Here is an 11,964-nt window from a genome sequence, read left to right on the forward strand (position 1 = left end):
TTTGTTTCCTTGGTGTCCTCTATCCCCTCTGGCTCTTACACTCTTTCCACCTCTTTTTCCACTGGGTTCTCTGGACCCTGAGGGGAAGGATTGGATGGTGACATCCCTTTAGGGCTGAGTCTCCCAAGGTCTCTCACTCTGCATTTTGTCTGGCTGTGGGTCTCTGTGTTGTTCCCAGCTGCTGCGGGAGGAAGCTTCTCTGATGACGGCTGAGCAAGGCGCAGATCATGTTTATCATCCTGGTCCTAGATTCCCTCACTCAGGATAATTTTTTTCCTAGTTCTATCCATTTACTTGCTTCTCTGGCAGACTTGGGGGGTGGGTCCCCAGAGAATGTCTGTTGGAGAAGGCTGGGATAACAGGATGGGTAGGGAGAAAGGTTGGAGGGGAAGGTCTGTGTGTTCTGCTGGAGATGAAGGCAGAGAGCGCGGGGACGCTGGAGCAGGTGGTCTGCTGCTGAGCTGGGGGTGAGACTGGGGAACTGGATTTGGAGGAGAGGGAGAGAGCTGAAGTTCTGCAGTCAGCCTACCTGTTTCCCTGGCCAGAGAGAACTTTGGGTTCCCGGGAAAAGGTGTTGTTGTTTGTTTGTTTGTTTGTTTTTTGATAAAAGCTCTCAGTATGTAGCCCTGGCTACCCTGGAATTTGCTATACAGACCAGGCTGGCCTTAACTCACAGAGATCCATCTGCTTCTGTCTCCCCAGTGCTAGGGTCGAAGGTATGTGTCACTACATTTGGCTTTTCTTTTTGGTTTTGTTTTTTTATTTATTTTTATTTTTTTAAGACAGGGCCTCACTATGTATCCCTGGCAGGCTGGATTGAACATTTATTATGAATCTATTATTACATCTGCAATTATTTTGCTATCTTGTCTCTTCACAATTCCAACTGCCTGCTCTACACCCCCACTGTGTGTGTGTAATAAAATGTACACCTTTATATAAATAAATAGATCATACGTGAAGATAGCAGCTCGATCTTTAAGTCTCTGGAATTTACTCTCAGCTGTTACCATGTGTCATATAGTAGACGATAAGAAGGTGTTCGAATTTCACACTTCCAGGTCCTCCTCCAAATCCCTTGTGGCGGTGCTAGCACACATCTCACGTTTACAAATGTTGTAAGATGTACAAACATGCTCTGTCACTATTCACTGCTCTCTCCCCCGCCAGTTATTCTCAGAGCTGTTGCGAGAGAGAACAATACAACCCTTATCATGAGAGGGAGAACAATACAACCTTTATCATCTTGATCACTTTCCTTTCTTGTCCAAAAGAGGAAAACTCCTCACTGATGTCACATTATTCCTTCCTGATAAGCTCCTTGTAATTTCTTGAGCCAATGATCTCCAGACAGTGAGATCTCTTCAGTTCTATCAGTTCTAGTTTGTTTGGCATGATATTTCAACCTCAAGTTCTGCTAGATTTTGATTAGTTTAAGTTGTGGATGGAGAGATCTTTATCTCAGGCGTTTAAACACATCACTTTGTTGTGACAATAAAACTCGTGAGATTTTCGTCTTTGTTCCTGTTTGTGTAATGTGTCTTTCCCCCACCTTCAAGATATGCTTGTAGTCTTTGCTTTACATGTTTGACTCTGACTTGCCGGGTGCTCGGCTCCTGCTTGTTTTCAGCTTTGCTCTTTTCCAGTGGAGTTGGCTGAACTTCTTGAGTCTGCAGTTTGACAACACTGTTTATTTTTGTATCCCCTTTGATCATCGTCTCTCCAAATGCTTTTCATGCCATGTGTTCTTCTAGGACTTCAATCACACATATGTTAACCATCTGATGTTATCTCACAGCTCTGAGGATGCAGGCTCCGTTTCTCCACTTGCGTTCTCTCCGAAATACAATTCCCAAAGTTTCTATTGTTCTAGCTTTAAACTCTTCCCTTGGCTTCATCACATCTACTCGTGAGCCCATCAAAGTCCCTTTCCATCTTGGACGTTATAGTCTTCTTAATAGTTCCATGACTTTAATTCCATTTCTCTAAGGAAATCCTACACCTCTTCCCTCCTTCAGGACATTATTATGCTAATCAGCGTTGTGCTGAGAGTTCCAGGGTGCAGGTCTCTGCTTCTGCTGATTGTCTTGTCTCTTGATGCATGAATTGCTTGCTTGGCTTGCTCTTCTTGTAATGCTTTTACAAAATGCTAGCATTCAGAAGTAAGACAGTAGACAATGCCATGCATTGGACTTCCCCTGTGGAGCATCACAGTCCTTCTTGTGTCAGGCTGTCAGCATGGGAGGCAGGGTCAGTACATTCAGGAGTTGACCTGGACTTGGCTCCTACTGTCAAGGTTGCCTGCATAGGCATCGAATTCCCTTAACAGTGACTTTTCCACAGAGCTTTGAGTTCTAGGGTATCTGACCATCTCTTTCAATATATGTGCCCCCACTTCTGGCCATCCTATATTCCTATACCATAGAAGGTGCACACCACATACCTTTCCTGTATTACCTGTATTGTGGGCAGGGGCTTGGTCCAGCTTCAGTCTTAGGGACACTTGTAATGAGTTGTGAGTTTGGGGGTTTCTGGCAGCACACCTGAGCTTTTGCATTTCACTTACAGGAAGGAATATAGCTTAGAACTTTTCACTCACTCCTGTGACCAAACTGCAAACGTTCATGTGTATCCACTGTGATTAGCCACCAATGCTGATGTTCGCAAATATTCTGAAGCCTGACTTCCTCATTCTGAGTTCTTGTTATAGATTTGTTTCTTAGCAGAGCAAGTTAAAATGAAAATAATAAAACTACACAATGTGAACTTTTCCAAATGTTACACAGAAGGGTTCTAAGGTAATTGTGGTCTCATAACTTGAAATCGAGAAAACGTAAGCTCAAGTCAGATTTCTTAAAAATCTCATCTGGTAATTGCTTGGAGATCCATATGACATACTCCAAGTCACCCTACACTAAAAAGTAAACAAAAACATAAATGCCCCCAGACTAGAAACAGCAAAACAGAATAAAAGGAAAGTACAAATCAAAGTGCCAAAAATCAAATAGAAAATATAAAGCACAAAATACACTAAACTTCATTTTGAAAGACAGACATTGTGCTTTTAAACAACCTGAGTGTATAGCAAAACAACAACAACAGGACAAGAAAAATGAAACTAACTGTGAGCAGAGCAGTGGCAGCCATCGTGACGGAGGTGGCTTTCATGTCACCCACCCCATCCTTCTCTAGGAGGGTCCTTCCTCCCCTGGGTACCAACATGACCTTTTAGTGAGACATAGCACTTTCTTTAACTCCTACTCTCTTAACTTTTCCCAACATGGAGACCAGATCTAACGGTGTGGGATGCCGTGCCCATTTCTCAGCTCTTTCATATGGTGTCTTCACTGTGGTGTGCGTGTGAAATGACCGCAAGAGGCTCAGGTGTTCGCCTCCATGATGGAATGTACTCCCCAACCCCTCCCCCCCGTAAAAAAAAAAAAAAAAAAAACTGTGAGCCCAGATACGCACCCTTCCCCCAAGTTGCTTCTTCTCAGGGATTAGATCGCAGCAATGAGAAAAGTAACTAACAAACCAGGCCTCAGTGAGCAGAGAAGCCCTTCTCATCACATTTAACACCACACTTTTCATTTGTTTACAGGAAGTCAGAGCATCAGGATCCCTGCTTCAACTTTTGACATTGTCCATGTCCATCACCTTCCTTTTGACATCGTCCTTGCCCATCACCTTCCTTTTGACACCATCCATGCCCATCACCTTCCTTTTGACATTGTCCATGTCCATCACCTTCCTTTTGACACCGTCCATGCCCATCACATTCCTTTTGACACCGTCCATGCCCATCACCTTCCTTTTGACACCATCCATGCCCATCACATTCCTTTTGACATCGTCCATTCGCCTTCTCTGAATACGGGCTGGTTTACAGAGTCACGGTAGCACACTGGGGAAAGTGTGCAGACTGTCTTCAATGGGATCTTATCCTGACTGATTTTAATCACTGTGTTTCAGAATTGCCCTTGTGCTCCTTTCTCATTTTTTCCTATGGTCTCTCCACAGAGGCAGCCCATTTTTTATTGCACCCCTTTCTGATCTTCTGTGGTTGCTTATTTATTTATTTATGCCTGCTAAATTGTATTAAAATTTGCTTTACCCAAAAGGGTGACCAGGTCCTGTGTAAAGCCCTTCTTTACATAAAGGATCAAAAGAATCTGAGCAGAATGCTCTTTGCCGCACACCTGGGCTTTTATTTTCTTCCCCATCTGTCTCTCTCATCATTGAAGCTGAGATGGCACGACCGTTTTGGCTATTATACATTTGCGTTCCCCAGCACAAGTTTAGTAGACTCAGGCTTTCCGATCTCGGGCTAATACCATATAGACGACTCTTACACAAACCTCCAGTTTCCCTCAAGGCACTGTTCATTTTGTGTGCCTCTACCAGAAGGTAAGTGACCCAATGATCTCTTCACACTGCTCTCAGCTCTTTTATTTGTGACGAGTGCCCTGACATGCTGCCTCATTCCAGAGATTCACATACTCTATGGAGGAAGAGGACTGATGGAAAGATGAAGCAGATGCATCCTGCAGCTCCTGACTAGGAGGACCATGCTGGCCACTGACACCTTCTTGCCTGCCTGCTTCCTACCCTGAATTAGCTGCTGATGGCTGGGAATGAAGGAATCTTGGATTACTTCTCACTTCGGCCCATTAACACCATCATTAGGGACGATTTCCTTATTAGCCACTTAGTTATTAACATAGGCCTTCCTTTCCTCAGCTGTGACTCTGTGTCTTTACATCCTAGACCCACTGGCCAGTGAAAAGATAATAGGCTTCCTGATGCTCCTCAGCTTCCCAGGATGAATCCCTGCTTTCCTAGAGGAGCTGTGGAGCCATCCAATTGGGTAAACAGCACAAAATCTCTCAACATTTACAAAGTATGAGCCCTCAGGATATCTCTGGCCGAAGAGGGTGGAAGCCTAGTACCTACTATCCCATCTAGGCTCCCCACTGACTCCTACAGTGGTCCAGCCTTGCTTAATTGCCTACAGTTTCTTGCATACATTGTATCTACTGCTTGGCTTAGCATTCTATTCCTCTTCCCGCCCTGAGATATCACCCTAGGACTTCCCTTGGGGTCCTCTATAATTTGTAACTGCATCACATGATTGTGAACTTCTGTTTCCCATTTCCCACTAGACGGCTTAGCCCCGCTCTCATGGTGCTGTGCCTGCCCCCTTCCTTGTAGATGGCTTGCCTGGTGAGTGAAGAAAAGGAGACCAGCATCAATCATAACTTCCCACCTTTGAGATGGCCAATGCTGCTTCTAGCTAGGAGTAGAACAATTGTGCATAAATCCAGTTTACCTAAAAAACGAAACCCTTTTGTAGTACGTTAAACTTTAGATAGCTTTCCAAGCTCAGTCAAGTTGAGCTCACATGACCCGAGCCCCTGAACTTGTAGTTAACTCTTAGTCAGCATAAGTGAAGGAGATGTGACATTAACCCAAGCCTTAAGTTCCTCACACAGCACTCCACGCATAGTGACCTCTACCAAGGCAGCCAATAGCACAGTTACTCAAACTGCTTGCTAGGCTTGCATCGCTTGAGTTCATGGTATATAACCTTCCACTGTCCCTCAAATGTCAAAGCATGAGTGAACAGCACTTAGAGAATAAAATTACATGAAAACCACTATCCAGGCAAGAAAAGAAAGTCTTAGCTCACTGGCACTGTTTAAAATGAGAGCTCAAAACTCACTTTTCCTGTTCTCTGGAAATTCTAATTATGTTTCTTTGATTAATTTGAAAGAAATCAATAAAATATATCTGATTCTAAGGCCACTGAATTCTGAATAGAAAAAATGTATAGCAAAGTTGATCAATATGATATGTCAATCACAGAGTATATTTATGATGTATTTTTTATTATGTGCTTGTATAAATGTGTACATGGTCATATTCATGTATATTTGTATAATATAAATTGTAGTAAAAATTAAATATGATATGCAAAGTTATTCACCCATAAGATATAAAATATAATTGTTTTAATAGCAACATATCTGATAATTTACAGACAAGTGTTTTAATAAAGACATAATTCCTAGCTTTGAATGGTAAAATTGAAGTGATCTATTTTAAATTAACTAATTTGAGGATTAACTCTTTCACTTTTCCTTGCTCCCCTCCTAAGTGCTTTGTGAGTCAATTAGCAACACACAAACAACCCTTTGCATAGATGTTCTTAAGGCATTCAACTTATCCTTTTCAAAGGTGAATGATTTCTGAGAATTCTGAAACTTATCAAAAAGTCAAATTTTACTGATGCTATTTAGGGACTCCCGTGTCAAGCAGATGTATCTGATGGTTAGTCACCTTGGGAGACAGGTCAACATTTCTCCCCAAGATAAGCAAGCTTCAAGTGTTTCCTTCACTGGTGAAGCAAAAGGTCAAAAACAAAAAAAGAAAAGCCAGGGAAGGTATAAAAGCAAAGATTTGACTAATGGCAGGCAAGGTTTGAACGAAAGATTGCTAGAACATTATGTTTATAACAAGTACCATTTCATCCTTTAAGGATTACCAGTCCCCAAATCAGAAGGTGAAATTAATGAATGCCATTTGAGCGGAGAATGAGGTATGTGTTGTGTTGCGGTAAGTTCGCAACCTGAGAAGTTATCGGCTTCCCAGTGAACATTAGGGTGTCCACAGGCTATGCTTCCTGGGAGGACTGAGGCGTCAGAAAAATGTCTGTGTGGCCTTCTGCCACTAATGCAAAGGAAGAACTCCACCCACAGGATTTGTTAATCAGGTAGCCTTCAAAACTAAACCTGCAGGTGATCTGGGCAACTTCACCCGTGCATTGAGAAATATCATTCTTCCAAGAGCCATTGAAAGTCATGAAGCCCTCGTAGAATATGATATGTGTCATCAAATTGTCTTCCACGACTATCAATGCAAATAGAAACATGAGCATTGTGGTATGCGATGTTATAAACATGTGTACACCTAATGTTTGGTCAGCTCTCAATCAGTCCGCAACGCATAATGACAAGAATGAAGGCACTTTTCAGTCGAGAATCACAAAAGCCTGCCGGACTTGTTGTCTTGTTCTTCCTGAGTTATTACTAAACAAGAGTCCTTGCAAATTGGAATAAATATGCAGGCAAACAAGGAATAAAGTAAATGCATCCCCCACCCCGGTGCTGGTATCCACAGGAGCAGCTCCTTATTACTAAATTTTAGAGACACATATTGAGATAAGCTTGGTAGGTAGGAAATTACAGGAAGATAATGTAATTCTGCAGTCATAAAATATCCCATAATGGAAGGGGCTGCAAGACAATTTTGGCACCGGCAACATTTGCTTTTGTAATATGATCATATGTTAAGGTGATTTTAAAAAATCAATTTAAAAATTCATAAGATGATTTTATTCTCCTGTTACAATACATGTTTATTATGCAATGTTTCATCTGAGGATTGTTTTGGGAGGGGGTTATTTTATAGGACAAATGTTCTCTTGGGTCACTTGATTCCAAAGATAGAACAAAGCCCATCTTCCAAATAGAGTGTTTTATAATCCATCTCCACCATCACCTCCACTGATAATGCAAAATTCATAAAATCTATGCATGTACCTGTGCCCTGCAGACTCACAAGCATCCTTGCATGCAGCTCCCTAGACAAGCAACACTGTTAACCAGTGACTATTGTTCACCTGGTGTCCTTGCTAACCAGTAGCAGAAAACATGGTCCAGTTATAAACACAATAATAATATCCAATAATATCCTGTACAAATCCCTTGTCTCCTCATCTTCAAGATCGACTCTATAGCTGAAGAAGACTGACCCGACTCAAATTTTAAAAAAGATTCACACTGCAATACATCATAAGAGAATTTGCTAAGAGAATTGTATCATGAAAATGACACTTGGTTTTCAAGCTGACTTACGACTAACACAGACAGGCACAAAAGTCACATTATCACTGTTATTTGGAGACTGACCTGGTATTGGTTGAGCTGCTAATACCACAGTGGGGAGAGGCCTGGAGGCAGGAGCTGGCCTAGACAGAGACGGAGTTACTTGGTTTGCCAGAAAATGAGGTTTTTCATGGCTGTGGAAGAGTCCTGATTCCTCGGGATATATCCATGTTGAGTCCAGAGCAAAGGAGTTATTTAAAAAGATCTGTCCAAAGTAAAGGTGAACAAAGCATTTAAACATAAAACACTTGGTGGAAGATACAGGTATATGCTATTGTTCACTGGTCAAATGCTGGGTGTTATACTACTGGGCATGCCATAAAAGTGTGGATCTAAAAGTTAAAGAAAGGAGTTGCTGTAAGAAAAGACCCCTAGCTGAGACTAGGCTAATCTTGAGCTATCAGCCTATCTTAGCCAGTTCAGCACAACAGCCAGGAGACAAATTGGAGAATCACCCAGTGAGATCACCACTGGTATGATAGAACAAGTTAATATGTTACTCCATCTTTCATATTCAAGTAAGGAAAAGATACTCAGGACACTTGAATTCACTAACCATCAGAAAGGAGAAAATCAAAGTAGGAATCATGAGGAAAAAGTCCTTTTCAAAATGTAAAACTTGCATTATATAGTATTTAAGAGTGGATTTAAGATTTTAAAGCTAAAAAAAAATTCTGATTCAAAAAGTGTTGCTTTTTCAACGGAACCCAAGCGTTTGAATTATAACAAAATTATCCCTATCTGCTGATGTCTCTGAGCAGGTCAGTCTGACTCTGAAATTAGCCCTCTCTGTACTCAAATAGTCAATCTATTACAATTAGAAAATGCATAATGTTTTCTGTTAACATGGTGATACCAGGAACTTATCAATTAAAAATCCAGTTATCCAATTAAATCACTTGCACTTTTACCTTGTAATTAGGCATCCGCTTATCTGTCCAGCTTTTCCCAACAGGAGGTGGCAGAGCAGAAGGGCAGACATGTGGGAAAAGGGGCACCAACTCCACAGCAGAGGAGGGTGACAGTCCTATGGATGGAGAATGACCACCGAACAGCCACTGGAACCCAAAATTTCAAAAGAGAGAGAAACATTAGCCTGTTTTCTACCAAAAGACACTGGAGTAGCTGCTATGATAAAGGAATTTAAGTGTAGAAATTTGAAGAGAAAATAATATCATTTCCAATCAAGAAAGACCATGAACAATTTATAAATTATTTGGGAATGTTTCATATCTGGATCATCATAAAATTGTCAATTCAATATCTGTCAACATTGGGAAGGAACTTCTAAGATAAGACAAATAAGATAAGGAAATGGGACTTCTACAGCCCAGTGGTTACACAGAAGTCTGGCTAAACTAAGTAGGTCAGGAAGCAAAGCTTAAAGTCAGGAATCTTGGATAGGAATTGGTGGTGTGTGTGTGTGTGTGGGGGGGGTGATCGGGAGAGGGAAACAAAAGAGGGTGTGGGGGGAAAGAAACCAGAAACCCTTCTATACATGCAGGAAACTCAATTTAAAAAAAAAAAAAATTAGAGAAAGAATGAGTTTCTGGCCTGGGCTGATGGGAAGGGCAAAGGCTGGCTTTGGGGCCATTTCTTTTGAATTCCCAGCCTCTCTTCACCAAGCACAGAGCTGTATCTCTGGCATTCCCTTCAGTGTGGCAGTTTGCATCCATCTCATTTACCATTTTGAAACTGTTTTAGCTAAGATTGTAACTTTCTCAAGGTTCATTAATACAAACAGATTCTAGAGCCAAGGAAATGTAAGGACTGCTTAGCTGAAGATCTCAGACAGCCAGCATTGAAATGGACAGTCACCCACTGAAAGCCCCCAGGCTTCACCTCAGTAAGGCAGGGGTGGGGGTGGGGAAACACTCAGAGGCTACTGCTTCAACAGCACAATGTTTTTCTTGTTTTGCTATATGTAAAAATGGCTTCCTGATTCTACCTATCCTTATTTAGATGGTGAATAGCAGAAAATATTTGAAAGACAAATGCTAAAGTTTTTCGGGATTTTTCTTTTTTAGTTTATGGGGGGAGGGATTCAAGGTTCTATGGGGGGGCAGTTTTTGACATTATGTACCTCTAGTGGTAACACTCTGAAATGACAGCCCTCCTAAACATGGCAAAAGCTACCAGAGCTTATCCAATAAAGCCGAATACGATGTGCATCACACATATAAAGATAGGATGCCCACTGTGGCTTGTATCATTATCGTTAAGTCTAAGGAACAGCTTAGGGGAAGTTTCATAATGTCTTCTAGAAAAACTCACAAGGTAGTACCGGGCTTAAATTAATTAAAAGTGTTGTGACAGAACGTTTATTTGAATATGCTAATGAGGCCAGTCTCGGGATGAAATATAGGCTATTCTTGTATTCAAATTCATTTGTACAGATAGTGAACAATGAATTTGGCCAAAGCCAGGAAAGGTTGCAGCACCGCACCATCAATCCAAGATGTAGTCACTTTTCTTTGCTGTTCCAGGCTGTGCATACCAAACTCTTCTAAAGTGGGATCCGGCTTAAGGGAATTTAAATGGCAGGAGAGGAAATCCCCCACCCCCCAAAACGCTTTCAAGGCAGGATTTCCAGGCTGCCTTCCGTGGCTGGAATTCTCTTAAGCACTGCCCTGAATCTATGTGAAGGAGTAGGGGGACCAGATCAGAATCAGAAATAGCTATTGATCCGCAGCTTGCTTTCAAGTCTGGCGGAGACTGTAAAAGTATTAACTTCGAGACGAAGGCAGCCACGGTAGTTGCTTGCCGCGCTGTGCTAGGCGGCGGCGACTTCAGCACCGCGTTCTGGACAGCGCCCGGCGCCGGGGGAAAGTTGGGTCCAAGCAGTCTGGCTCCAGCCAAGGATGCCCGGTCTAAGCCGCTCTAATGAGCAAAAAACTGCCAAGGCAAAACCAGACGTCGAAGCATGAACTTTCTTGCCAATGTATGACTGCGAGGCTGCGTCCGGATGGTGTGGGGTACCCAGGATCACCCGGGAAGGGAGAACCGCCAACCCGAGGGCCAGGGCCGCCCCGGGGAAGAAGGGAACCTGCAATCCTAAACCTGAGTGGGATCGGGGCTGGGGTCGTTACCTGTCCGTGGAGCAGGGGATAATGGTGTACAGCGGCGTGGTCTGGCGCAGAGGGTAGCGGCAGGAGGGGCAGCAAGGGCTCGCCCGGGGCTGGCCAGCCCGGCAGCCGCGCAAGCAGCGGGGCGGCGGCGGGCTGCGCCGAAGCCAGCAGCACCGGCGGGGGCGCGACCCCGGCGCCGAGCCGGAGCAGCCCGGCGGAGCCGGGGACCATCCAAACCCAGGGCGGTGGCGGCGGGTCTGCATTCATCGGCCACGGGAGAGGCTGCCGCCGCCGGGACTGCTGGGGCTGCTGCAGCTGCCGCCGCCGCCGCTGGAGCCTGGCGCCCGCCAGCATCCTACACCCCCGCGCGGGCGGCGGCGGGGGTGGCGGGCGCCCGAGGTGCGGGCCGGCGGCGGCGCGGGCTTCGGAGCGAACTCACTTGGTTGCGCGGCGCGGCCGCTCGCTCCTCCCCTGCCCCGCACGGGAGCCCCTCCTCCTGCCTGCGCCCTCCCTGCCTGCACCGCCCCCGGGCCCGGCGGGGCCCCAGTCCCCGCCCCCAGCCCCGGACCCCAGAGGCGGGGACTCAACGCGGCACCGAGGGGCGCGCCCAACCCGGCCGGCTGATTCCTCTACTGCAGTCCCCAGCCCACTTCGTTGTCGCTGCTGGTAGCCTAGGGTTCTAGCTGACGGTGCGCACCGCGGAGCCAAGGACTCCAGGCTCTGCGCTGCTATCCTAACCGAGAGCTGAAGCCGAGGTGGAGGCGCCGGGGCCAGGCAGGTCCCGCCACCCGCGGAGCTAGGGGCGCCGGTGCGATCTACCTGGTTTAAAGTGAGTCTAAGGCACAGGGCCCAGAGGGAATACTAGATTGTAGACGCTGACGCCAGGTGGGCCCGGGACCCATCTAGACACGGGTCGATTTCTCTCTTGGATAAATACGAAAAATATTTAC

The 11,964-nt window shown here is 44.7% G+C and overlaps 1 protein-coding gene across 1 annotated transcript in view; it reads right to left on the bottom strand.

Annotated features, from left to right (window-relative positions):
• Tcerg1l (transcription elongation regulator 1 like) overlaps positions 1 to 11,407 on the bottom strand; it is a 189,641-nt gene extending 178,234 nt beyond the window's left edge. The window contains exons 1-3 of the mRNA XM_006987612.3: positions 11,036 to 11,407; positions 8,858 to 9,004; positions 7,971 to 8,151 (exon numbers count right to left, since the gene is read on the bottom strand). Coding sequence (XP_006987674.2) covers positions 7,971 to 8,151; positions 8,858 to 9,004; positions 11,036 to 11,368 — 661 coding nt within the window. The 5' untranslated portion in view covers positions 11,369 to 11,407. The remainder of the gene's footprint in view (positions 1 to 7,970; positions 8,152 to 8,857; positions 9,005 to 11,035) is intronic.
• Positions 11,408 to 11,964: the final 557 nt, after the last annotated feature.

Source organism: Peromyscus maniculatus, chromosome 1 (assembly GCF_049852395.1).
Source record: "Peromyscus maniculatus bairdii isolate BWxNUB_F1_BW_parent chromosome 1, HU_Pman_BW_mat_3.1, whole genome shotgun sequence".
Taxonomy (NCBI): Eukaryota; Metazoa; Chordata; class Mammalia; order Rodentia; family Cricetidae; genus Peromyscus; species Peromyscus maniculatus.